Source organism: Chionomys nivalis, chromosome 9, assembly GCF_950005125.1.
Source record: "Chionomys nivalis chromosome 9, mChiNiv1.1, whole genome shotgun sequence".
Taxonomy (NCBI): Eukaryota; Metazoa; Chordata; class Mammalia; order Rodentia; family Cricetidae; genus Chionomys; species Chionomys nivalis.
The window spans coordinates 24,860,592-24,885,435 of NC_080094.1; the positions used below are offsets into that span (position 1 = coordinate 24,860,592).

The 24,844-nt window shown below is 47.9% G+C and overlaps 1 protein-coding gene across 2 annotated transcripts in view; it reads right to left on the reverse strand.

Annotated features, from left to right (window-relative positions):
• The window catches only part of Hck (HCK proto-oncogene, Src family tyrosine kinase), a 64,901-nt gene that overhangs the window by 15,524 nt on the left and 24,533 nt on the right, over positions 1–24,844 (reverse strand). For both annotated transcript variants that reach the window (XM_057780596.1, XM_057780597.1), the window contains exons 2-9: positions 14,033–14,150; positions 9,663–9,705; positions 8,833–8,932; positions 7,999–8,097; positions 6,758–6,861; positions 4,034–4,183; positions 3,469–3,621; positions 1,207–1,386 (exon numbers count right to left, since the gene is read on the reverse strand). In XM_057780596.1, the coding sequence (XP_057636579.1) occupies positions 1,207–1,386; positions 3,469–3,621; positions 4,034–4,183; positions 6,758–6,861; positions 7,999–8,097; positions 8,833–8,932; positions 9,663–9,705; positions 14,033–14,149 (946 nt within the window). In that variant the 5' untranslated portion in view covers position 14,150. The remainder of the gene's footprint in view (positions 1–1,206; positions 1,387–3,468; positions 3,622–4,033; positions 4,184–6,757; positions 6,862–7,998; positions 8,098–8,832; positions 8,933–9,662; positions 9,706–14,032; positions 14,151–24,844) is intronic.

The following is a 24,844-nucleotide window of genomic DNA, read 5'->3' on the forward strand; positions in this document are numbered from 1 at the left end:
ATTGTCGGGATGGTCTCCAATTCTTGGGCTCCAGCTCTCTTTCCACTTCAGCTAGCAGAAGAGCCACAGCTACAGGCTTTCATCACTGCCCAGCCACGATGCTAGAGTTAGAAGCGTCTATTGCTGCTCCTACTATCTGAGTGCTAAAGCCTGAATTTCTCTGAAAGGACTTTTTGGTTGCTAGTTGGACTCTTTGATTGATGCAGCCTCATGAGACTTGGTGCCTGCGGCCTGGCTTTAGGAAGCCAGCTGACTGTAGATTTAGAAAATGGAAAAGGTTTTGAGATTTCAAATCACATTGGATGATGCTGTGTGAGATGTTAATCCAAGAATGAGCAGGGACTGAAAATGACTATGGAATAACTCTCTTAAAATAAATAAATAATAATAACAACAACGACAATTAAAAAAAAAAAATCCAGAAAAGCCAGGTGTGGAGACACAGCATTTGTGAGGCTGTAATCCCAGCACTTGAGAGGCTGAGGCAGAGGGCTGTTGTGAGATCGAGGCTAGCCTGGGCTACATTGTGAAGGCCAGGGCAGCCTGGGCTACAGGGTGAAATCCTGTCTCAAACATTCCTGAGATATACTGAATGACCACACGTAGGGTAGCTCAAAGCTTAGTAGCCTGAAGTGACGACATGAACATTTCCCATGATTCTGTGGGTTGGTCATAGCAGGCTAGGTGACCCACACGGTAAGGAGTGATGATAGAGGTGGAACATTGAAGATGATGTCTCATCTTTATGGTCTCTCTCCATGTGGCTTCTTGTCCCTTAGTACTCCAAGCAGGGTTTCTTTATAGTCCAGCACCAAGGTTCTAAGATACAAGTCACAGGAAGCCATGTGCCTCTTCTGTTGTCTTAAAGACTGCCCGCTCCCTGCTATGAAGGCCCTGCCCTTCCTCTCTGTAAACTGCCCATCACGTGATTTCACTCTGTGAGCCAGGAGGCTGGACTGGCTGTGCACTGGCTGACTGTTCACTGGCTGTGCACTGACTGACTGTGCACTGACTGACTGTTCACTGGCTGTGCACTGACTGACTGTTCACTGGCTGTGCACTGGCTGACTGTTCACTGGCTGTGCACTGACTGACTGTTCAATGGCTTTGTGAGGATTTGTTAGTGGTGCCAGGAGAGCCAGGTCAAGGTCATCTTTGAGTTGGAAAGAAGTCTGCTTGGGCCACTGTCTGGCCTAGCTCACGCACCTTTGGCCATGAACTCCGTGACGATAAAGATAGGCTCCTGAGTGACCACGGCGTGCAGCTTCACCAGTTTATCATGCTGCAGTGTCTTCATGAGGTTGGCCTCTGCCAGGAAGGCCTCCACAGACATGCTCCCTGGCTTCATGGTCTTCACCGCCACTTTGGTGTGCTTGTTGTAGGTGGCTGGAGAAAGCACGGAGCAAGGAAGGGGGTTAGGATCCAGCATTCCTCGAGGAAACTTCCCTGCCCACCTGCTCCTTTAAGATAGAGAGAGCGCGCACCACTGTGGGCTCAGCTCTGGGCTGGAGACCCGTTCCCTGCTCCCTAGCAGAGAGCAACTCAACAAACCACCTCAGTTCTCTGGGCCATGCTTTCCTCATTTAAGTGAAATGAAAATAAGCACCCAGTCTGAAGAGCTGTTTGCAAGAGTGAACAATAGCTTTCTGTGTGAGCTTGGGCACGCATCTGTCACTCCGGAGCTCCTAAGGCTGTGAAGCAGGAGGGCCTGTAGCTCCAGGCCAGCCCATGTCTCAAGGGCCAGACGGGAGCTCGGTGGCATAACACTTGCCCCGCACATGCAAGGCCCTGAGAGCGTGATTCCCAGCACTGTAAATTAACAGCAGTAACAGTAGTAACCCTTAAACCACTAATTAGATTGTGGCACAGCCTGCCACACAGTGTTTAACACTGCCTTTAAATAAAACTGCCTTGAAATAAATTCCAGACTCACTATGCCCCACAGGCCCTGCTTGACCTGGCCATGCTCACTTTTCTGTCCTTGTCATCTACCAAGTTCACCCCCAACACACACAACTAGTGACTGAGCCAGGGCCTCATGCTGGGAAAGTGCTCGACCACTGAGCTACGTCCCCAGTCCCCTTTCACTTTTTATTTTGAAACAGGGTCTTACTAAGTTGTCCAGGTTGGTCTTGAACTTGAGTCCTTCTGTCTCAATATAGTAGCTGGGATTATAGGCCTGGATCTCTAAATTCAGTCTTGCTTTTTAAAAAACAAAATAAATTCTCTCTCTCTCTCTCTCTCTCTCTCTCTCTCTCTCTCTCTCGTGTGTGTGTGTGTGTGTGTAGGTCAGAGGACAGTCTTTGCCAGCCAGCCTCCGTGTTCCACTGTGGATTCCAGGGATTGAACTCAGATCATTGGGCTTTTGCGGCAAGCCTTTTTACCTGCCGAGTCATCTGACTGGCCTAACTCTGGCTTTTATACCCTAACCACCCTGCATACACCTGTCCCTCAAGTCTTCAGCCACACTCTGTCCTCTTGCTCCATCCCACCCTGCTTCAGGGCTCTTCTTTCTTTCCATGTGTGCTTTGGATGTCAGGAAGATCAAATCCAGATTTGTGGGCTTCCTGCAGTGAGAGCATAGGGCCTCAAGGGACAGCTTTTTTGTTTTGTTTTTATTGGTCCCAACTTTGCTACTCAGATCTGTCTTTCTTGCATTTCCTTATGGTTTCATTCTTTTATTCAGTACCTGGCATACAGTGGGCTATCAGTAAATGTAGTTGAAACACAAGCTTTTAAATCTTACTGTGTGGTGGTACATGCCTTTAAGCCCAGCATTTTGGAGGCAAAGGTAGGTGAGTTCGAGGCCAGCCTATTCTACAGTTAGTTCTAGGACAGCCACAACTACACAAAGAAACTCTGTCCCTAAAAACCAAACCAAAGCAAGCAACCAACCAACCAACATGCTTTATCCGGCCTAATGTTTGCTTCTCTACGAGCTGCTTCTCCTAGCTGCCACACAGGAGAGTGTTAACACGGCAGGTCAGGCATTGTGACCACCTACCTCCCCATGAAACAGGAATTTCTGATTTTAAAAGTGGGGCAATAACCACAGGGGTGCGTCAGGCCTTTCTGGCGCCCCACCACATCTGAAATGTCACTGTGTGGCCCATGATCTGAACAGCTAAGTCTCCACCTGAAAACTCACATTCTTTCTGCCACTACGAATTTTCATCATCCCTAGAGTTCCTGAGTATGCCAGCTCCAAAAGGCAGGCTGCCCAGCTCCACACAACAGAGGGTATTTATTTGCCATCCAGGACTTGGACAATTGACCTAGAGGGCAATTCTTTGACCCTCAAGCCTGACCACAAAGGCAAAATAGTGATTTCCCAGCAGGTGATTTGGTTTGTTATCTGAGGAGTGGCCCTCTGGGGTTATTATTTAAACCTCCTTCTGCGGTTCGATAGCCCTGCACTGGTAGCCCCGCCCCGCACGGCCCTGTGCCGCTCTCGCCACAGACCCTTACCCATCCACACTTCTCCAAACTGCCCAGCTCCAAGTTTCTTCTCCATCTGAAGGGATTCTCGAGGAATCTCCCAGGCATCTTTCTCCCATGGCTTCTGGGGTTTGGGAGACACGCACGGCACTGACAGCTTCTGGCAGAGCCCGTCCTTCCCCTCTGAAACAAAGTGCCCAGTCAGCAGATGGTACATTCCCCAAAGAGCAGAACAGGACGAGATGCTACCTCTATCCCTCCACCCCCGGTGTCCAACAAGCCTATCCCTCAGGATCGCCCCACATGGCTGGTCAGGAGACCTCGGAGCGCTTCGATGCTTCATGCAGAATCCCATGTGACTGAGATTCTGAGAGACAGGCCCTTCTCCGTGGGGGATGATGCGATCCAGAACTTGCCTAGAAGACACCAGACTGGTTCCTTCTCTAGAACCAAACAACCCTTGTAAAATACGGCCAAGGTGTCAGGAATTAAAGCTGTGGCTGGCGGTAGCCTCCCAGCTGGGCTGCACCATGCAGTGGGGACCAGCTGAGGCTCTGCAGTCAAATGTGCGGGCCTGGCCTCGGGCAGTACTCACTCTTGTAGTGGGCCACAAGTTCCTGCAGGCTGCTGAAGGTGCTCCTCGGGGAGATGTAGAAGCCTCCACTGTCCAGGGTCCGGATCTTATAATGCTTCACCGTGTCCCCGTGCTGGGCGTCACAGTCTCGAACAGACAGCGAGTAACTCCCTGCATTAGTCCAAGAGAAGCCCGTCAGAATGGCACCTCGGAGCCCTGGCCATCTGGTGTCAGTACCTTGACGTCCTTACGACTGCCTGGGAGGCCTCTGCTGGCCTCATGTGAGCTCATGGACACCTGGGCAAATGCTCAGATCGTTAAGCGTGAGCTGACGCATGGGGCTGCCTGGGTTCCCACCCTAGGTCTGCATTCTCAGCTGTGAGCCCTTCTAACGACCACATGGCCTTTTGAGGCCTCAGTTTCCTCACCTGTAAAATAAGCGTAGCTGTGCCATTCCATCTCCTCACAGTGCCCGGTGACAGGCAGAAGTAATACTTGTGTATGACTTGGGCAGTCAGTAAGCTGGACGTCACTATCACTTCATCATTTCTGATTTATCATCTATCCATCCACCTATCTATCATCTATCTACCTACCTATTATCTATCTATCTATCTATCTATCTATCTATCTATCTATCTATCTATCTTCTATTTAATGATGAAAAAGCAAAGATGCCATATTAATTTGGTAAAGAGAGAGAAAGAGATAGAGAAATAGAAACAAACAAATAAATAAAAAGAGAGAACATCTGTCCTGGTTACCAACATGTGAAAAGTGCACTGTGGTCAGCTGCATAATGGTCCACGATATTTGTATGTGAATCCCTGCCCCTGGGAATACGTGATAGAACCCAAAAGGCTTCGCAGCGAATCCAGAGGGACGTGGTTAGGGAATGCACAGGTGGAGACAGGTGCTGGAGAGGAAAAGCTATGAGCCTAGCCATGCTGGTGGCCTCTCAAAGAGCAGAAAGTGAAATGGGGCCCACCCCCACCCTGTGAATTGTGAGGTGATACAGATACACGGCTCTAAGCCACTAAGCTATGACACAGACCAGAGACACACAAGTCTTCCAGTTTGTGGCCACAGTTCGCCATGTACAAGCTGTGCTAACGAGCCTCTCTGCCTTTCATTTTTTTCTTTGTTAACAGCACAGTGTCATGGGGTTGGGGGAGGTTTAGACTGCTGAATGACAGCTGACTGTACATGCCAAGCCCTGTTCTAAGCATGCTGCTAAACAAACAGCGAACGAAGAGGAAGAGTACACATTTCAATACATTAAGATTACACGATGGATCAATGGGAATAGAATGCATTTTAACAAATTAAAACTACATGGATTACATTACTCATCATAGCAAATAACCTCATAAGGCAGAGGCTTTATAGTATTGCCAATCCCGTTTATATAGGTGAGGAAACTGAGCTAGGAGGTGACATACCTTACCTGGAGTCACATAGCTGGTAAGTGGTACATTTGAGTTCCAAACCCAGTCAGATGGCTCGAGGGCCCCTCCTTGGCCACCCTGTCCCAGTCAAGGCCTGGACAGGGTGTGCAGGATCTGGGAAGCAGCCAAGCGCTCAGGGCCTCATTCTAAATCTATCCGATCCCCAGCATACCCTCACCCGCAAGGGCTGTGGAAGCTAGCCCAGCACACTCTCCTGTCTGCAGGTCTGCCATGGTACCGTTTATTTCTCTGCTTCTCTGCAGAGGTGGACAGCCCAATCTCTAAGCTATCCTAGGCACGGATGGAAGCAAAAGGCTGGGCCTCCCTACAGCCTAAATGATTGCTGACCTCAGACACAGATGGAAGAACTGGTCCCAGACACACAAATGCCCTCAATGTCCCCAAAACTATGTGCCTCACAGTTACAATAAGGTCACACTTTATACAACTGGTTTGACCTGTTCAAATCAAGTGACTTTGAGAGCAAATGACAATCAAAGGCTCACTGCACCTGTGGAGTCTAAACTCGGCGCCTGCCGCGGTGCTGCCCTGGGAAACTCACTGGGGCAGTGCTGGGGGAGCCATTCTCTGTGGTTTGAGGTTATATGTATACATATAATATAAATTTTAAATACATATATTTTAAAACACCCACTCAAGATGCCACTTTTTCAGTACAGAAACTTCAGGACAAGACTCCGGACATCTATCCATGACTTCTTCTTATCCACATGTCCCCAAAGAACTCCCCCTTATATCTTTATGGGGTAGGGCATGCATGTCGTGGCATGCTTGTAGAGGTCAGAGGACAATCCTCAGGAGTCGGTTCTTTCCTTTTTCCATGTAGCTTCTGGGAATCAAACTCAGGTTGTCAAACTTGACATCAGGCATCTCTGGCTAAGCAATCTCACTGCCCCCACCAAGAGAGAATTTTGAGTGAGTCCCAGAGGTGGTTTTGGGTCTAGCTTTAGCTCATCCCAGACTGTTTTCTTCACCAAGGAGGAATGGGACTTGTAGACAGGATACAGTAAAAAATTCAGCCAGGAGCTAGTGGGGACAAAGTGTCAGCAGGAGGTTTGTTTGCCGTCAGGGTTCAAACCACTTCCATTGACCTAAGCCTGCATCTGCTGGAACTGAGGAGAGCCACCCAGCAAAGACCCTCAGCCTTCCCACTGCTCAGAGCAGAAAACCTGGCAGCACGGCCACTTGACTGAGCTGCTCAGCCTTCCTCAGAGAATGTCCCTAGGGTTGGAGCTGGCACCATGGGGCGCAGGAAGGCAGGGAGGACAGGCATCACCTTTGGTGGTCTCACTGTCCCTGATCATGAAGGAGCCTAGCACATTGCCAGGAGCCAGGAGTTGGCGCTCTGCATCCTTCCGACTGGTACCCTTGAAGAACCACCTGCCAGGAATGAATGAGGACACTGTGAGCCTCAGGATGGACCGGCATGTTCTGTTCACATGATGCCCAGGCCATACTGGGCAGAGCCCACCCAAACACCTGACTTCAGGTAGCGTTTTTCTTACTTTTGGATGTGAGTTGGTGGAAACAGCTATTCTCTCTCTCTCTCTTTCTCCCACCCCCCGCTATTTTGGGTACTGATGGAAAGTTCTTGTTGAAGCAGCTGAAGCAGTTCTCACCCTAGCCAGGATAAGGAGCAGTTTGTGTACCCGATGGGGTCCCGAGAAGATGTCAGCGTGCCTTAACCCTGACAGGTGACTCCATTCTGTTCTCTGCTTCCTCGGTTATCAAAAAGGGAGAAAAATAGCTAACATTCATCTTTTTTATTCTCTAAGACAGGGTCTCACTATGTAGCTCTGGCTGTCCTAGAACTTACTATATAGACAGGCTATCCTTGAACTCACAGAGATCTGCCTGCCTCTGCCTCCCTAGTGCTGGGGATTAAAGAAGTGTATGAATAGTTCATCCGTTTGTTTTTAATTATTTCTCCCCCACACCATATGTGTGTGTGTGTGTGTGTGTGTGTGTGTGTGTGTGTGTGAGAGAGAGAGAGAGAGAGAGAGAGATGGTGTCCATGGAATCTAGAAAGATGTCAGATCCCCTGGAATTAAAAGCAGTTGTGAACCTCTGTGTCAGGAATCAAACGAGTTTTCTGGAAAGGCAGCAAGTGTTCTTAACCACCAAACCTCCAGCCCCAACTTTACCAAGAGACCCAACTCTATGCAATTGTCACCTTTATTATTCTTATTTTATAGTGATCAAACTGGAGAACCAAGAGGACATATAGCTTGTCTGCGGTCATGCAGCTTGGAAGTGGAAGAGACAGAATTAGAACCCAGACAGCCTAACTCCAGAGCTCATTCTCAAGAGGGAGGCAGACTGTGCACATGCAGACAACCAGAAAAACCAATGTCCCTTTTTGCCAGTGGGATATGTTCAGAAGGAAGTGAAAAACAGGCTTCTTGGGGGCCATCTTGGACAGGGTGTTAGGAGAGGCCTCTGTGACTGAAGCATGGGAAAGAACCAGCCAAGCTGAGAGCCCCAGGAAGAGGGGCTGGGCAGGGATAGAACACTTACTCCTCTGTCTCCAAAGAGTTAACACGAGCCACGTAATTGCTTGGGATGTAGCCTTCTTTCCGGGTAGCCAGGGATCGCGCCCTCCACCACTCCCCAGACCTAAGGGAAAGGAGGGAAAGAAGAGCACAGGAACCTTTCAGTCTCTTGTGGTCTCCACTCTGGCCTAGAAAGTTCCCCCTCTTTACACACTCAGGAAACCAGGAGGGTGAGGTGCAGGGCACCCAACACGGGCCCAGGACTAGGGTAGGGAAGATGATGGTCTCCACAGGAGTTTGGGGTCACAGATCACATGCCAGGTCTTTAGATCCCTTCTCTTTCCTGAATTCCAGCCATAACTGGACTACCCTTACCCAATCCAGGACCTGTGTCCAGGAAGCACTCACATTAAGTGGTTCAGCTGGGGCCTGGAGAAGAAGGCTGTGGGCTCAGGGTTTGCCTGTGCATGGCCAGGTCCCATTCCGGGATCTCAGTACAATCTGAACTCTTGTAGCGACCCCTGATGGTGAGAGCTGTGACGATCACAGGTGGGGGCCTCAGAGACACCGGATGTCTGAGTGCAAAGCCTCCTGGAGGGGCCAGGCCTGCGGGGACACCTGAAGCCCAGTCCCAGGAGCCTTAGGGAGGCTTTGCGGAGAACACCCGCCTGGAAGGGCACAGTCCCTGTCACCGCTCCTGTTACCCCAGCAAGCCCTTCCTCCTCTATGGCATGTGGTCAGATTTTTATCTGTCCTTTACTCCCAGAGTCAGACAGGCTCTAGGGTTCTTTACTGATGCAAAACAGGACTGTAAGCCCCGCGGGTGGGTGTGTCTTAGGGGGAGCAGGCTAGAACTCACTCTTCCAGGACCACCATCTGGTCTCCCTTCTGGAAGCTGAGGTCTTCACGGTGAATGGCCTCGTAGTCGTAAAGCGCAACCACGATGACGTCTTCAGAGCCTGCCGGGAAGGGAGATGCAGTCCCCAGCACCCCACTCTGAACCCCCGGGCACCCGACTTCTTTGCCTGACTGAACAGCCTTCAGGGCTGGGTGTGATGCTGACTTTGTCCACATCGCAGGGCAACGCTCTAGAAACACGGGAGCCCTGGGAAGGAACTCGGGTAATTCAGAGGATATTCAAGGATGGTGTGCTGGTTAGTTTTTACCAACTTGACACAAACCAGAGTCACCGGGGAAGAGGGAACGTCAGGTAAAGAACTGCCTAAGTCAGACCGGCCTGTGGGCAAGCCGGTAGGGCATTGTTTTCTTGATTGATGGTTGATGTGGGAAGGTTCAGTCCACTGTGGGCTGTGCTTCCCTTGGACAGCTGATTGTATAAGAAAGCAGGTTGGGCAAGCCAGTAAACTCTGTTCCTTGGTGATCTCTGCGTCAGTTCCTGTTTCTAGCCTCCTGATGACTTCCTATTCTGACTTCCCTCAGTGAGGGACTGTGACCTGTGAGTTATAAGAGAAAATAAACCCTTTCCTCCCCAAAGTGCTTTTGGTCATGGTGTTTTATCACAGCATCTCTCTCTCTCTCTCTCTCTCTCTCTCTCTCTCTCTCTCACACACACACACACACAACCAAACTGATATAGGTGTTTTTTTGACTTTTTCCTACTAGCTACAACACAAAACCTAAGTTAATAGATGGCACGCAATGCCACAACCCCTGATTCCAGATACTCACCCTCCACAAACCCTGGGGGCATGCTGTTGCTGTTGCTTGGCCCCTGCAGGAAGAAACAGGAGAAGGACATGTATAGAGATGAATATTTTGCATTGGTATGGATCTTGGTTTATTGATACAATTTTAAGGTCAATTTTGTTATATGTATACTTCTGCTCTTGATTAAGGTATTGTGTTTGTATAGCTCATTTAAAAATGTAATGTATAATTAAGAAATACAGGTTGATAGTCATCTATAATAATCAAGCTTGTAGTCAGTTATGTTTTCTAGATGTACAGAGATATATTTCAGATGGATAGTTATTTTTCAAACCTTTCAAAGACTAATAGGATATGGCATTTAAAATGTTTTAAGAACTTAGGACTTTTCATGACAATGAGACACAGCTGCTCCTGGCAGCACCAATCTCCTTCAAGAGGAAGATGGTCATCGAAGAGGCTCCTTATGGAGTTTATTGGCCATTTGGGCAAGAAACTGCTCTTGCCTGGACTGCTTGATGGTATGCTGTATAAACAACAGGAACCACAGAGAAATGACTGCTGAAGTTGCCTAAGGAAGGTGAGACAGTCCTTCAGGATTCCTGCTTCATGAAAGAGTCTGCCAGACATTCTGCAGGACACAGAAGAAAGTGACTGACAAACTGCCAATAGAGGCAAAACAGTCTTTGAAATTTTCTGTTTCATGGAGAAGTCTGCCGGATACTATGGACCTGTAGGCTGAAGATGGATGCCCCAATGTTAGAGAAGAACTTTGGGTGACTATCTAGGCAGTGAGATGTCTCTGTCAATTCTAGAGTTTTGGAAGTTGCTTACAATACACTTCCTGTTAACTTAGGCAATATTCTGGGGTCTTTGAAAAGTTGAATAAAGATAGTTAGAATTTTCATTAGTTATGATAAAGGATAAATTAGATATAAAATTTTAAAATCATGAAGATAGGATAGATGATAGCGTATTTTCCTAAATTTGTCAAATGTAAATGGACTAAATATTATAACTATAATCCTTGCTTGGTACCTGTTTTGTTATATGTAATTTTACTATATTAAAATTAAAACCTTCCTTTCAATTTAGACATAAAAGGGGAGGGAATGTGGGATTCCCCTCTGTATGCAGTAAATATGTTTTATTACTATTGGTTTATAAAGAAGCCGCTTTGGCCTGTGGCAGGGCAGAATAGAGCTAGGTAGGAAAAACTAAACTGAATCCTGGAAAAAAGGAGGCAGAGTCAGAGAGAAGTCATGTAGCAGCTGAAGGAGACAGACACTGGATGGAACCTTACTGGTAGGCCACAGCCACGTGGCAATACACAGATTAATAGAAATGGGTCAATTTAAGATGTAAGAATTACTTAATAAGAAGCCTAAGCTATTGACCAAGTAGTGTTGTAATTAATACAGTTTCTGTGTGATTATTTCAGGTCTGGGCAGCCAGGAAACAAACAAACAGTCTCTGTCTACAGACATGGGTCTAAAGTATGAGGAACCTGTCTTGAAAGGACACCTAAGGACATCTTGTTCTGGCCCTAGGTCCTTGTAGGAGAGGATTACAGGCATAAGTTGGGTCACTTGGGTATAATAAGGGGCAGAGCTTGTTCAAGGATGGAGATGTCTTAGGTTGTAACCTGGGCTCTTGCTGTGGAATACTGGAGAAGGCTGGACTGATCCTCCCACAAAGTGAGGGAACTGGTCTAGATCAGTGTTTTTTTTTTTTAGAGATGTCTGAAGGTACCTTGGGTACCAGGTTTCTCAGGGACAGACTCCATCATGCATATGGAGCAATCTGAGAGTTCAGCCAAAAAGGTATGGCCACCAGGACCATGGGGCTCTAAGCATCACTTAGAGGACTTCACAGTTGTTGCTGGGTGCTAACAGCTACTTCTGCTGTGGTGGTTTGAAAGAAAATGGCCCCCAAAGGGAGTGGCACTATTTGGAGGTGTGGCCTTGTTGGAGTAGGTGTGATCTTGTTGGAGGAAGTGTGTTACTGCGGAGACAGGCTTTGAGATCTCATACGTGTTCAAGCCATACCCAATGTCTTAGACCACTTCCTGTTGCCTGCAAGTCAAGATGTAGGATACTCAGCTGTTTCTCCAGCACCATGTCTGCCTACACACCACCATGTCTCACCATAATGGTAATGGACTGAACCTCTGAAAGTGTGAGCCACCCCAATGGAATTTTTTTATAAAAGTTGCTGTGGTCATGGTGTCTTCACAGTGATAAAAACCCTAACTAAGACATCTGCTGAACATTACATTATCGGAGCTGGGCATAGTGGTACACACATGAAGTGGCAACTCTGGGGGCCAAGCAGAATGGCTGTGAGTGCCAAGAAGCCTGGGCTGCAGAGTGAGACCCTGTCTTCAAAAGCAAGCATACAAACAAATGGATCATTATATATTTATATCAAACACGTACACATATTTCCTGTGGACACACACTTGGTGGTGGATTGGTAAATGCATGGAAAAGGATTTTTAAATGTTCATATCAAACGTTAACAATGCCTTTAGGGGATGTGTCACTTGCGGAGTTCTGTAATTCATGACTTTTTATCTTCAACAAGAGTGTGCCCCATCACACATATTCATTTGAGGGAGCACCGAGGGATACTTGATTTTTGTTTGTTTGTTTTGAAAGATTCTTAAAGGTTCTAAGATGTCCTTAAGGAAGGTGCCTATGTCATTCAGGGTTTCTCAAACAGATTTAGCCTGGGAACACCTTCTCTGAGAAACCTTCTCTTCTCTTACCTCCACCTCTGGGCCAGAACTAAGAAGGAGGGAGCAACATGAGCTGACGACTGCACCCCGTCATCTGTCCTCAGGAAGGACAACCCAAAGCTGTCCTTTGGAACCAGGGCTTCTCAAGTGAGGAAAAGACCCAGGAATGGCTAAGGGTAATGGTATGTAACCAACTCGGATGTGACGTCACCAGTGTGAGAAGTTTGTGTAACCAGGCTGTGTGAACAGAAGTCACGTACAAAGAGAGGGAGGTCACTATTGCACTATTTCCCCTTCCCAGGAATAGTTGTATTCAGAGCCTCACACATGGAAAAGGGCTCAGAAGGCTGGCTGGACCTGGGGGAAGGGTTTGCCTTCACAGTGGGCTGTCACTGGGTGAAGGGACTGTATGCCTTTGGAGCAGGCTTGGGATTGTCCTGGAACTCACTCTGTAGACCAGGCTGGTCTCAAACTCACAGGGATCCTCCTGCCTCTGCCTTCCAAGTGCTGGAATTAAAGGAGTGTGCCACCACCACCCAGCTCGGCCTTTCTTTTTTAAAATAAACCTTGAGTTCTAGGGATTGAACGCAGGTTCTTGGGCTTATGTGGGAAGCACTGTGTGGACTGAGCTATCTCCCACTTCCTGTATTACACCTTCCTTTTGTTAAGCACTCCTGCTGTTGCTCCTACAGCCACTGTGGTGGTCTGCATAGGCTCCTGCCTTTGAACACTTGGTCCCCACCTGATGGCACTGTTTGGGAGGCTGAGGAGGTGTGGCCTTGCTGGAGGAAGTATGTCACTGGGGGTGGGTTTTGAGAGTTAAAAGACTCATACCATTTCTGGTTTCTTCTCTATGGCTCAAGATGTGAACGTTCAGCTTTTGCGCCAGGCACCATGCCTACTGCCTGCTGCCTCTGCTCCGCCATCATGGGCTCGCATCCTCTAGAACTATGAGGCCAAATAACCCCTTCTTCTCTAAGTCGCCTTGGTCATGGTGTTTTATCGCGATAAAAGAAAAGTAACTAATAGATCCACTATTGCTGTTTTTGTTTTGCATGTATGTAAAGTACGTTTATGCATGTTCATGTGTGTGTACATCTGTGTACAGCTATGTGTGTATATGGTGCACACATGTATGGAGCCCCTGGAGTGGATGCCTTCCTCCATCACTCTCCACCTTATGTATGGAGGGAGGGTGTCTCACTGGCCAGCCTGTCTAGCCAGCTTACTCTGGAGAGCCTGTCTCTGTCTCTGAGTGCCGGGATTGTAGATGCCACTGGGCATCCAGACTCTGGTCTTCCCACTTGAGCAACAGTCCTTTGTCCACCATGACATCCCTCTGCCCCAATAGCACTGCTACTCTCCTTGCTGGGACTGCTGTTATACCCTGGCCAGGCAGATGGACAGCCATGCTACTGCTGTTGTCATGGGTCTGCTTGCACTGCTGTAGACAGGGCCCAGGCTCAGGGCCCACACTTGACTAGATTGTGAGGCAGAGACCTGAGCCAGGCCCTGGTTGCCACATAAGAAGCAGCTTCCATGCCTGGGGAAGCATGCTAGAGGTGGCTCATGGGTGCCATCCTACCCTAAATTCACTTAATTGGGCCAGGGTCAGAAAGGGCTGGATAGCTCCCTGAGGTGTCATACTCACCAGCTTGCTGGAGGACGTGGGATCCGGCACATACACAGGACCCTTCTGATTGGCACTTGGCTCTGTTTTCGAGACCTTGCTTCCATCTCGAAGGAACTTGGACTTCATGCATCCCATCCTGTAGCCAAAAGAAGGGAAGACAGGAGTCTTCACAGCCCCAACCTGCCTGCCAGTCCCGAGTGAAACTGGGTCCTCAGCTGCTTCCTGACTCATCTGCCATGCTGCTTGGCCAGAGCCCACATGGTATCCTGGGCTCTAGTACCAGCAGAGTGGGGAGTCCATTAGGAAACTGGCGAGACTAACGGAATCAGCACGGCAGAGCTGTGGAGCAGCGTGGGGGATGTGAGTGGTGGGCAGTGTCGGCTTGGGGTTAGGAAACTGAGCGGATGCATGGCCCCTGCACACCACCACACCTCACTTGTCGTTCCTACCCGCAGTCCCAGGAGGTTCTCCACCCCTACTGCGGAGCACTGGAAGGATGGAGAAAACTGTAGCAATGGGGACCACTCAGTACAGCCTCTGGATGGGGCCCCAGCACCCCGACATTGCCACTGTGTGCTAAGTCCCAACAATGAAGGTGTGTAGCTTGGTTCCAGTAATCCAGAAAAATAACTGGGCACCACATTCCTTGTATTACGGTTGACTTATAACTCTATCCTTCTTTCTCATCCTCCCTTCCTTTCCTCTTCTTTCTAGTGGATTTAGCTGGTCATTCATTCATTCATTTGTTCATTCAAGTTACACTTAAAAAAAAAAAAAAAGACAGGTTCTCCTGTATCCTAGCCTAGCCTGCAACTCAGCTGTGTCGCTGAGGATGACCTCTGTCTCCACCTCCCAAGTGCTGCCAACTACAAGCACACAGCCTCACATACCACCTATGTGGAACTGGGGTCCACCAGGACTCTGTGCATGCTGGGTAAGCAATCTTCCAACTGAGCCCCATTCCCTGCCAGCATTTATGTTAGTTTTTCTAAACCATGAATAAGACAGGCCAGTACATGTCTGATGAAGCTCAACTGGAGATGAAAAGGAGACAAGATAACAAGGTCACGGACAGGTAACTGATAGGACAAATTTGGTGACAAGTGTGAGGTGTGCCACTGTGGGGGACTACCGGGCAGGGCTCTGGAGACAGGACAGCTAGGGAAGGCCTTTCTTACGTGACATTAGCCCCGGTTTCTGAGTCCCACAACTGACTCTCTGAAGGCAGAGTCTGGCAGGCAGCAGAACCAGCAAGTGCCAAGGCCCCAGGGTTGAGATGTATTTGGAGGGGTGGGGCTCTCCAAGCAGGAAAGGTACGTGACAAGACCACACATCTCACAGGCCGGAAGGAACTGGGTTTTCCTCTAAGGAGGGTGGGAACTGTGGAGGCTTTGGGGTTCAATTTGGGCATTTTTACTTTATTTTTATTTTCCAGACCGACTGTTACCCCATTGCGCTGCATCTCCAGGGCATCAATAGCACTTTAGGCTGAATCACTGGTTGGGAGAAGTGTGTGGGACTATGGAAGCAGGGTACAGGCCCTGTGGGGAGAATGCTGCGGCCTCTAGCCAGGGTGATGGCAGTTCTGGGGGGCCTTAGAGGAGCTAGGACCCCACCTCTTAGGGGCAGACCTCTCCAGCTTTGCCGCTGTATTCCTCAGAGGAAACACGTTCACCTGTTTGTTTGAGACCGCCTTGCTATGTAGCCCAGGCTAGCCTCAAACTTACATTCTTTCTGTCTCAGCCTCCTGGTGCCAGGATTATAGCTGCGTGTCACCACACCTGGGTGCTGACCTAGTAACTTAATTGTAGGGTGCTGAGGGCATAGCTTGGTGATAGAGGGCCAATTTTGCATGTGTGAGACCCTGGGATTGGGACCTAGGGATGGATTCCAGCAGCGCATACATGAAAACTTGACGGTAGAGTGACTCAAGTATTTCTTCTTTCATGTGTTTGCTGAGAAAGCAGGCTACAAGCCACTGTGGAGGAAGTGCTGGCTTCCCCGGCATTGCACGGCTCTAGGGCAGCGAGAACTCGCTTCTATTATGACCAGACCACTGGACACACTCCATCTCATGGGATCGCAGAAGCTAAGAAGGCTTGGGTCTGGATAGTGCTCAGATGGGAAAATTCAGTTATACTTAAGCTGTTAAAGCCAACCTGGGTTACACGAGACCCTCTCTCAAAATAAACAATTTAAGTCTTGAACAAGAGCCAAAACCCAACATGATTTCTTCTATTTACCGGCATGTACAAGTGAGAACACGGTCAGATTCCTGGAGCGCTAGAGCATTAATCTGAAATTTCATGACAATGAATCAACTGCTTGCTACTTTAAACCTGAAACCAGCATCTCTTGATCTGTGAGAAAAGTTCTGGGAAATGAAGTGTCATCTTGGGTGTGTGTTTTACTTTGCATAAGATCACAGTACACTTGGTACGTTTTGATCAGTCGGAGGAACTTGCTGCCCGAGGCAGGGCGGTGCTGCTGCGGTGAATCTGCTGGCCCCAATCACAGAGCGCTTATTAAGCATCATTTACATGGATTATTTACATATTCATGAAGACCCAGTCCCAGGCCCCTCTCAGAAAGGATAGTGGGGTTCTCTTTTTTTTTCTCTTTCTTTCTCCCTTCCTTTCCCGGGCTGTGAATGGAACCCAGGACAGCATAAATGTTGAAGAACCCAAGCACTGAGCTATGTCCCAGCCTGGATGGTGGGCTCTGTCTCACAGGGTGGGTTTTCTAAGGTTGCTGACAGAAGTGAAATGGCTGGGCACAGTGAGCCCCATGGAAACCTCAGCCCTAATATTTCTATTTATGAGCAGATGTGCCACCAAATGGGGACATGCGGTAGGAGGCATGACTCAGTGGTACAGCACTTGCTAGGCATAGAGGGGCCTTGAGTTCGAGCCCCACCCCCTACCAGATAACACACAAACAAATGGCTAAGAGACAAGGGGAATCTGCAGCCTCCACACAGCAGGAACTTTTGAAACAGGAAATTCCCATCACTTTGGAGCAGGTGTGCCCATGCCACAGCATGTGTGTAGGTGGTTCAGAGGACAGCCTTGGTGGCTAGCCCTTTCCTCCACCGCGTTCTGAGACAGAGCTTAGTGAAGGAATATTCCTGGAAAGGGGCGGAGTCTACGGAGGCGGCTGATTAACGGATTAGATCCCCAGTGATGTACAGAGAGAGGTTGCAGCCAAGCCCAAGAACGGTTAAGCCTAATTACATGCTATCCTGAGTTTCCTAAATAGCCATTCCTTGGCCACTTCTAACATCCTGTGGCTAACATAGAAACCTTCTGGAATGGACTGATTTAACAAACCCGATTTTCCACCAAGTGAAGGGCTAAGAAAGCGAGCCGGCAGCATCTAGAGCCTAGAGCGGAGACTCTCCCTCTCTGCAGTAACCACCTAACTCCTGTTCCCACTGACGTATTTAAAAAATGTCTCAGGCTGGAGAGATGGCTCAGCCGTTAAAGGCTAGGTTCACAACCAAAAATGTCTTGATTCATGATTCTCTTTGTCTTGCTACTATAAAAACTTCATGAGTCAGGTGGTGATGGCGCATGCTTTTAATCCCAGCACTTGAGAAGCAGAAACAGGCAGATCTCTGTGAGTTTGAGGCCAGCCTTTTCTGCAGAGTGAGTTCCAGGACAGCCAGGGCTGTTACACAGAAAAACCCTGTTTCAAGAAACCAAAAACCAAAACCAAACAAACAGAAAAACAAAGCCAAAACAAACCTTCATGAGACTTCTCCATGTTGGATCATGGAATTTGGACTGACCTGCATTCCTGTCTGCGGTCACTCAGCTCCAGGGTAAACTCACCCCTTACAAAAGGGATGTCCACAGCACCTTGTTCTCTACTGCATCTTCCAGGCTAGCTGGGCCGAGAGCTTCAGCGGACCCATTCTTTCCTCCACCTCCAATTCTCCCGTAAGGGTGCATGGGGATTAGGCACCTGTGCTTCTGTGTCCAGTTTTTATGCAGTTCTGTGGACCCAAACTCAAGCTGTCAGGCTTGCCGGGGAGTATTCTACTGCTGAGCTACCTCCGTGGCTGGTCACCTGCTCAGAGCACCCGCGCTCTTTACAGTAAAGTGTCGGGACATGGCTTTTGCTGCATGGATCGAGTCGAGAAGAGAAACCTGAACACACAGAACGGAAGCCACATTCATATGGAGAAGCCACTGCTCTAGACAGTGGTAGATTGGTTGTGGCCTGCAGCGGGGTGTGGCGAGTTTTGTTGAATGGAGGCATCTTCGGTTTTAGCAGATGATGGGGGTTATGGAGGTGGATGATGACAACGGTGGTACATTATAAATATTTAAATGCCACTGAACTACACATTAAAGTGGCTAAAGTGAGAGATTCTGTGACATACGTATTTCCTACAGTCTGCTTCTATGTCATATTTATCATCTCTCTTCCCTCAATCCCCTCCCTCACACACCACTCATAAAGATGCAAATTTATATCTGGATTCTGCATTTGAGAGAATCCATGCTATTTGTCTTCCAGAGTTGGTCTTAATTGGCTTAGCATCTTTAGTTTCATCCTCTTTCCTAAGAATTGTGCTACTTATTCTTCTTTAGCGCAGACTAATCCTCCATTCTGCACATGCGTTTCATCTCGCCATCCGTGCAGCTGCTGGGAGACCTGCAGTGGTTCCACGTCCTGGCTGCTGTGATTAGTGTGGCAGCAGACGAGGATGTGCGGCTGTGCTGACTGACAGCCCAGAGGAGACAGCTGGGTCAGATGGCAGCGCTGGTCAGTGTTTTTGAGGAACCTTCATGCTGGTTTCCATAGTGGCTGCTCTAGCTTTCGCTCCCGTCAGCCAGCAGGGACAGGGGTCCTTTCTTCACGTCCTCTCCAGCATTTGTCCTTGGCTTTCAGCTTTCTTTTGTTGAGACAGGCTCTCAAGATGGATCCCAGACGAGCCCAGGACTCGTGGCAACCCTCCTACCACAGCCTCATTTGCTTTCTTGATGATAGCCATTCTGACTGGGTGAGCGAGAATCTCAGTGGAGTTGCATTTCCCTGTTGACTAAAGATGTTAATTTTTTTTTTCAAGTACTATTGGCCATCTGCATTTCTTTCTTTGAGAACCACCTATCCAGTCCATATCCCACTTCTAGATCTGGGTTTTTGATATTTAACTTTTGCAGTTTTAATATTACAGTTATCAATCACTTTTCTGACTTACAGCTGGAAAATACCTTTCTCAGTTCCACAGACTGCAGAGCGATTTCACACAAGGTCATTCATAATTCTTGGAGTCCTCTCCAGAAAGTTCTCTTCTATGCTTCCCCGGCAGTTTCATGTCTTGCACGAGGGTCCATTTTGACCTGGTTTTATCCAGAGGAGATAGAAGAATCTATTTCCATTCTTTTACATGTGCATACTCAGTTTATCAGCTGTGGATTTCGGCACTGACCATCATGCCTTGACCAGAGAAACTTCTCTGATGAGACCTGAGAGTGGCATTAATCTATGGATGTTTGGTACAATGTCTGTTAGCAAAATAATAGAAGTTTGTTCACCCCTGGAGCTTATGAGCTCCCCAAGAGTGGATTCGTGGCCAGATTTAAAAAAAAAAAACAAACAAAAAACTAGGCATGCATTTCCTTCTGCAGAAGAGGCTTTAAATCTAATCACAAGGCTCTTGGCTACTCCTCCACCATTTCTGCCGCTGCACCCAAGGCAGTAAACTGTCACCTATACCTAGAAAAACAGATGCCAACCATTCCCCCTCACATGAGGGTCCTAGCTCTGAACCTTTAGATTTGTGTGTTTAACTTGAAGTGCCTGAAGAAGGGGGTCATTGATGGGAAGGGGAGAAAGAAAGTTTTTCCCTCAATTCTGTGAAGAATACCATTGGGATTTTGATGGTGGACTATGTTGAAATTGTATATTGTTTTCAGTAACATAGCCATTTTCGCAATATTGAGTCTGCTAATCCATAACATGAAAGTGTCTTCATTTTCTTTCTTAGGTGTCTTGAAGTTTTTTTTACGGTGGAGGTCTTTTACCTCTTTGGTTAGATTTATTCCTGGGTAGTTTTTAAAAGCTGTTATGAATAAGATTCTCTTTCCTGATTTAGTTTTCTACAGTTCATTGTGCAGACATGGGAAAGCTACTGATTTTTAATGTTGACTTTTTATATGCAAGGTATAAGTGTTTATCAGGGCTAAGAGTTTTCTGGTAGAATTTTTTTTTTTTTTTGAGACAGGGTTTCTCCGTAGCTTTTTGGTTCCTGTCCTGGAACTAGCTCTTGTAGACCAGGCTGGCCTCGAACTCACAGAGATCCGTCTTCCTCTGCATCCTGAGTGCTGGGATTAAAGGCGTGAGCCACCACCGCCCGGCTCTGGTGAAATTTATAGGCGCTTTTGGGTGCAGTATCATAAACCAGGCATGACAGCTTATATCTGTAAACCCGGCACTTAAGAGATTGAGGTAGGAGGATCATCATGAATTTGAGACTAGTCTGAGATACATAGAGAGTTCAAGGCTAGCCTGGCACTACAGAGAGACCCTGTTTCAAAACAAATCAAATAAAACCAACCCAGAAACCCAAGAGTATAGGATTACGTAATCTGCAAATAGGGATGATTTGACTTCTTTCTTTTCTATTTGTGTTCATTCTTCTTGTCTTATTACTCTGGCTAAGACTTGAAGCACTACACTGAACGAGAGTGGACAGAATAGGCGCACTTATTTTATTCCTAATATGTGAGGAAATGTTTTCAGCTTTTTTCTACCTACTGTCACATTGACTGTCAGTCTGTGGTACAAAGCCTTTATTCTGTGAGGACCTATTCCTTCTATTCCTGGTTACTTCAGGGATTTTATCACAAAGACATGTTGAACTTTATTGAAGGCATTTACTGAATTTATTGAGATGATCATGCGATTTCTGTCCCTAATTCTACCCATGTGTTAACCACGCATCAATATTACATTTTCTGATTTGTGAACATTGCCAGCCATGCTTGCATCTCCGGGGTGAAGTCAACCTGGATGGTTGGTGAGTGTGTTGAATTTGGTTTGCAAGAGTTTTATTGAGACTTTTTTGCAACCATGTTTTTCAGAAACATAACTGTGTGTGTCTCATATTGCATTAGGGTAAAGTTAGTTTTGTACTGTGAGATTAGTTCTCTTTTCTTTCTATTTTATAGAACAGTTTGAGGAAACACTAATATCTGAACCCTCCAATGTAGAGTGAAGGCTGAGCCTGGGAGTTTGGGTACTGGGTTTGCCACAGACTGGTTGTGAAACTGGACAAGTCACCTCCCTCTCTGATTTTCATTTGTTTTCTTTCTGTAATTAGGAGATACTTGATTCTCAGGCTTGTCTTGAGGTCTCCTGAGACAGAGTTGTGACAAACTTTCCAAAACCCCCACACGACCATTTCTTGTCTAATGCGGTTCCTAAACAGGCACTGAGAGTGGAAGCTGCCCCCAGTCCCACATTGCCTCGGAACTTTTGACTGTGTCTAGGACCATCCTCAGGACGCTCTCTACTCTTAAGTCTGCAGGTACCACATGGAAGAGAAAGAAAAAAGCCAGCTATCTTGGCTGGTCATTTCCAGTGCTGTCACGCTGACTGCAGGTCTTCTCAGACTCCAAGCCAAGGAGGGGAACGGACCTGCTTGAGCATCCTTGGGTTGGGCATGGAATTCTGAAAGCATTAAAGGTCTAACCCCACCTTTGCTAAAAGCTCACCCAAAGCAAGCCTCCATTTCTCCGAAGTGAAATGAGACGTTCTCTGAGGGAAGCAGCTGTAGTTTCTTCCTACGTGGTGTCTCTTTGTCTCTTAGGAGCAGCTCCCCAGTTTTCCCCTGAGGACCACTCTCTCAGGCTCAGTTCATGGACTGAGGTAGCCTTGGCTCCAGTCTCCTGCATGCTGTGTAAATGTAGGTCTGTGACCAAGTTGGACCAATCAGAGCTGTAGCCACAGAAACCAAACTGGGTGTGGCTCAGTTCTGACCAAGGAGCATCAGTCTGTGGCCTCTGTCTGAGGCATCCAGATTCCCAAACTCAAGTGCAGCCTGGCTTGAATTTGGGGTCTTGTGAGCTTTTCAATAACCTCCTCTGCTCCTTGGGCCAATTTGAATTATATTTTTGTTCCTTAATACCATGTGTAGATTTCTGCCCAGAACTTAAGAGAGACTTAGGAAGAGGTTGCAATTTATACTCAAAAGTAAATGGCTGATTAGCCAAAACTTCTCTGATCTCAGACTTTGGTACAAGAGAAGCTGAACTACCAGGTCCACAGATGGTGAGGATGGGGACTATGAATCTTGCTAAGTTGGTGGCACTGAAGCCATTGGTACCTAATGAGTGCCTGGCACATGAGGGGCCCGCCATCCAGGTTTGGGGAGCGAGCACATTGTATTCTCCTCTCTACAGGCCTTACCATACAGAGCTGTAAGCCAGCAGAGCAGATTAGAAAGCCATTCTTCAGGCTGGGAAATGAAGGCCCTAAGAAGAAATTCCCATAGCCAGGAGCAGTGGCAGGGAGCATGAGTCCTCCTGCCTGTTCTTCCTCCTGGGGTCAGCAACAGAGGCTACTGCACAAGGTGTGGGGGAGTGAGGGACCCAAAAAGGAAGCTCAGGGAGGCAGTGACTGCTGTGGGGCCTGCGGCTTACAACTGCCTGCTTAGAGGAACTTTGTGTTCTTAGAACAGCTCAGCCATGAGACTGGGGCATCTTTCTAACCAGAAGTTCCTCTCTAAAACAGTTTTTGGGGTACAGGGTCCCTCAGGCACCCTGGCTACATTCTGAGAAGACCACCTTTACTCTATGTGACTTGACTTTGGTGGACATTTGGGGGTCACCCCTCACTCCTCACACCCCTCCTTTTGGAGACTTAGCTCGCTCTGGCCAGGCTATGAGTTCCATGCATACTGGAAGAGTCTTGAGGTCCAGTCCTTCATTCTCAGGTGGAGTAAAATCTCCAGAGAGGATGCACAGTAGGCCCTGGGTCACCTGAAATCTAGGGACTCCACCACCTAGAGGAAGATTCTGGCTTCTGCTTCCAAGTGTGACCCAGCTAGAAAGCTGGTGTGAGATACTTGAGCCCCAGTGGCTGGTTCAACTGCCAGTCAAATTCTTAGGCCTTTACTCTTAGGCCACCGGCCAGCTCCAGAGATCAGCAGCACCTGTGAACTTCCCCGGGATGTTTTAAATCTCATTTTATCTGTCTTGAGGCCAGCAGTTTGAGAGGTTCAGGATAAGATCTGAAACCACCTGGGTGAGAATCTCCATTCTTTCTCTTAAAAATGCAAGCGTTCTTTAAAATGCAGCCCAGAGGGCTAAAGAGAAGGCTCAGTGGGCAAAGCACTTGTATGCAAGCATAAGGACCTGGGTTCGAATCCCTAGCACCCGGGTGTGGCAGCACATATCTGTGACCACAATGTTTTGGGAGACAAGAGCTAGGGGCACCTCTGGGGCATGCGGGCCACCAGCCGAGCTTCACATTCTGTGAGAAATTCCAGTCAAGGGAATAAGGAGGAGACTGTGGAATAAAGAACAGGCCGTGAACCTAGCAAATTCCTGTGGCATCCACAGACACAGGCTTCCTCGGGACCCAGGTTTCTTGGCAGCAGTTACAAAGGTATCTGGGTGAGGAGAGCCTTCCAGTTTGCTCATTTTTCTTCACAAAACTAGGTGCTCCTCGCTGGAGCGGGTTGTCCCCTTTACATAGAACATGGTGGCCAGCTTGGTGACAGGCTACTTTTCACTCTTGCATGCTGCGCTGTTCTCAAGTCCAACACCCAGCTGTATCTCACGGATGCAATCCTCAAAGCCACGAGAACATGGTCTGAGGATGTAGCTCAGCTGCTAGAGTGTTCAGATAGTATGCACAGAGCTCCAGGCTCCACCCCAGCCCCACAGATGCCGAGGGCTCCTGCATGTACCCGGGACCTCAGCAATCAGGAGGTGGAGGCCAAAGAATCCAAAGTTCAAGGCTCTCCTCGGGAGAAAGGTGGGAAGGAAGGAAGGGAAGAAGGGAGGGGAAGGAAGGAAGGGAGGGAAGGAAGGAGGGAGGGAGGGAGAGAGAGAGAGAGAAGAGAGAGAGAGAGAGAAGAGCTGGAGGTGGGGCTCAATGGTTGAAGCACTTGTATGCAAGCAAGGGATTGGCCTTCATAATCCCTTCATAAATGCTGGCTGGGCATGGGAACCTGTCTGTAATTTCAGCGTTAGAAGCTGGAACAGGGAATCTGTGGTGCAAACTGAGTAGGGAGACTAGCTATATCGGCATACTCTGGGTTTGATTGAGAGACCCTGCCTCAATGAATAAAGTAGAGAGCAATCAAAGAAGGTTCATGACATCTACCTCCAGTCTCCTCACACATACACCACACACATACCACACAATACCACACATACAACCACACCACACAATATACACCACACACACACATAAAGAAAAAAGAAAGAAAGAAAAGCCACAAGAACACATCTTCCGGTTGATAGAGCTCTAGACCCTGGTTTAGTTTATATTTTGGAGGGTGTGTTACTATCTTAAAGATTAATTTTATTACTTTTAATTATGTACTGTCTACAGGTGGATATGTGCACATGAGTACGTACGCCTGTGCAGACCAGGGATGATGGCTCCCCTGGAGTTACAGCCTGATGAGGGTGTTGGGAACTGAACTCGGGTCCTCTGGAAGATCAGTAAATGCTCCTAATCACTGAGCTGTCTCTCCAGTCCCAAGGAGAGTATAGACTCAGAACACTCTATCAGGAGATATTAATTGCACAAAACAATCGTTTTCTCGGTGGCATTTTCATACATGTATATAATGTACTTCCATCC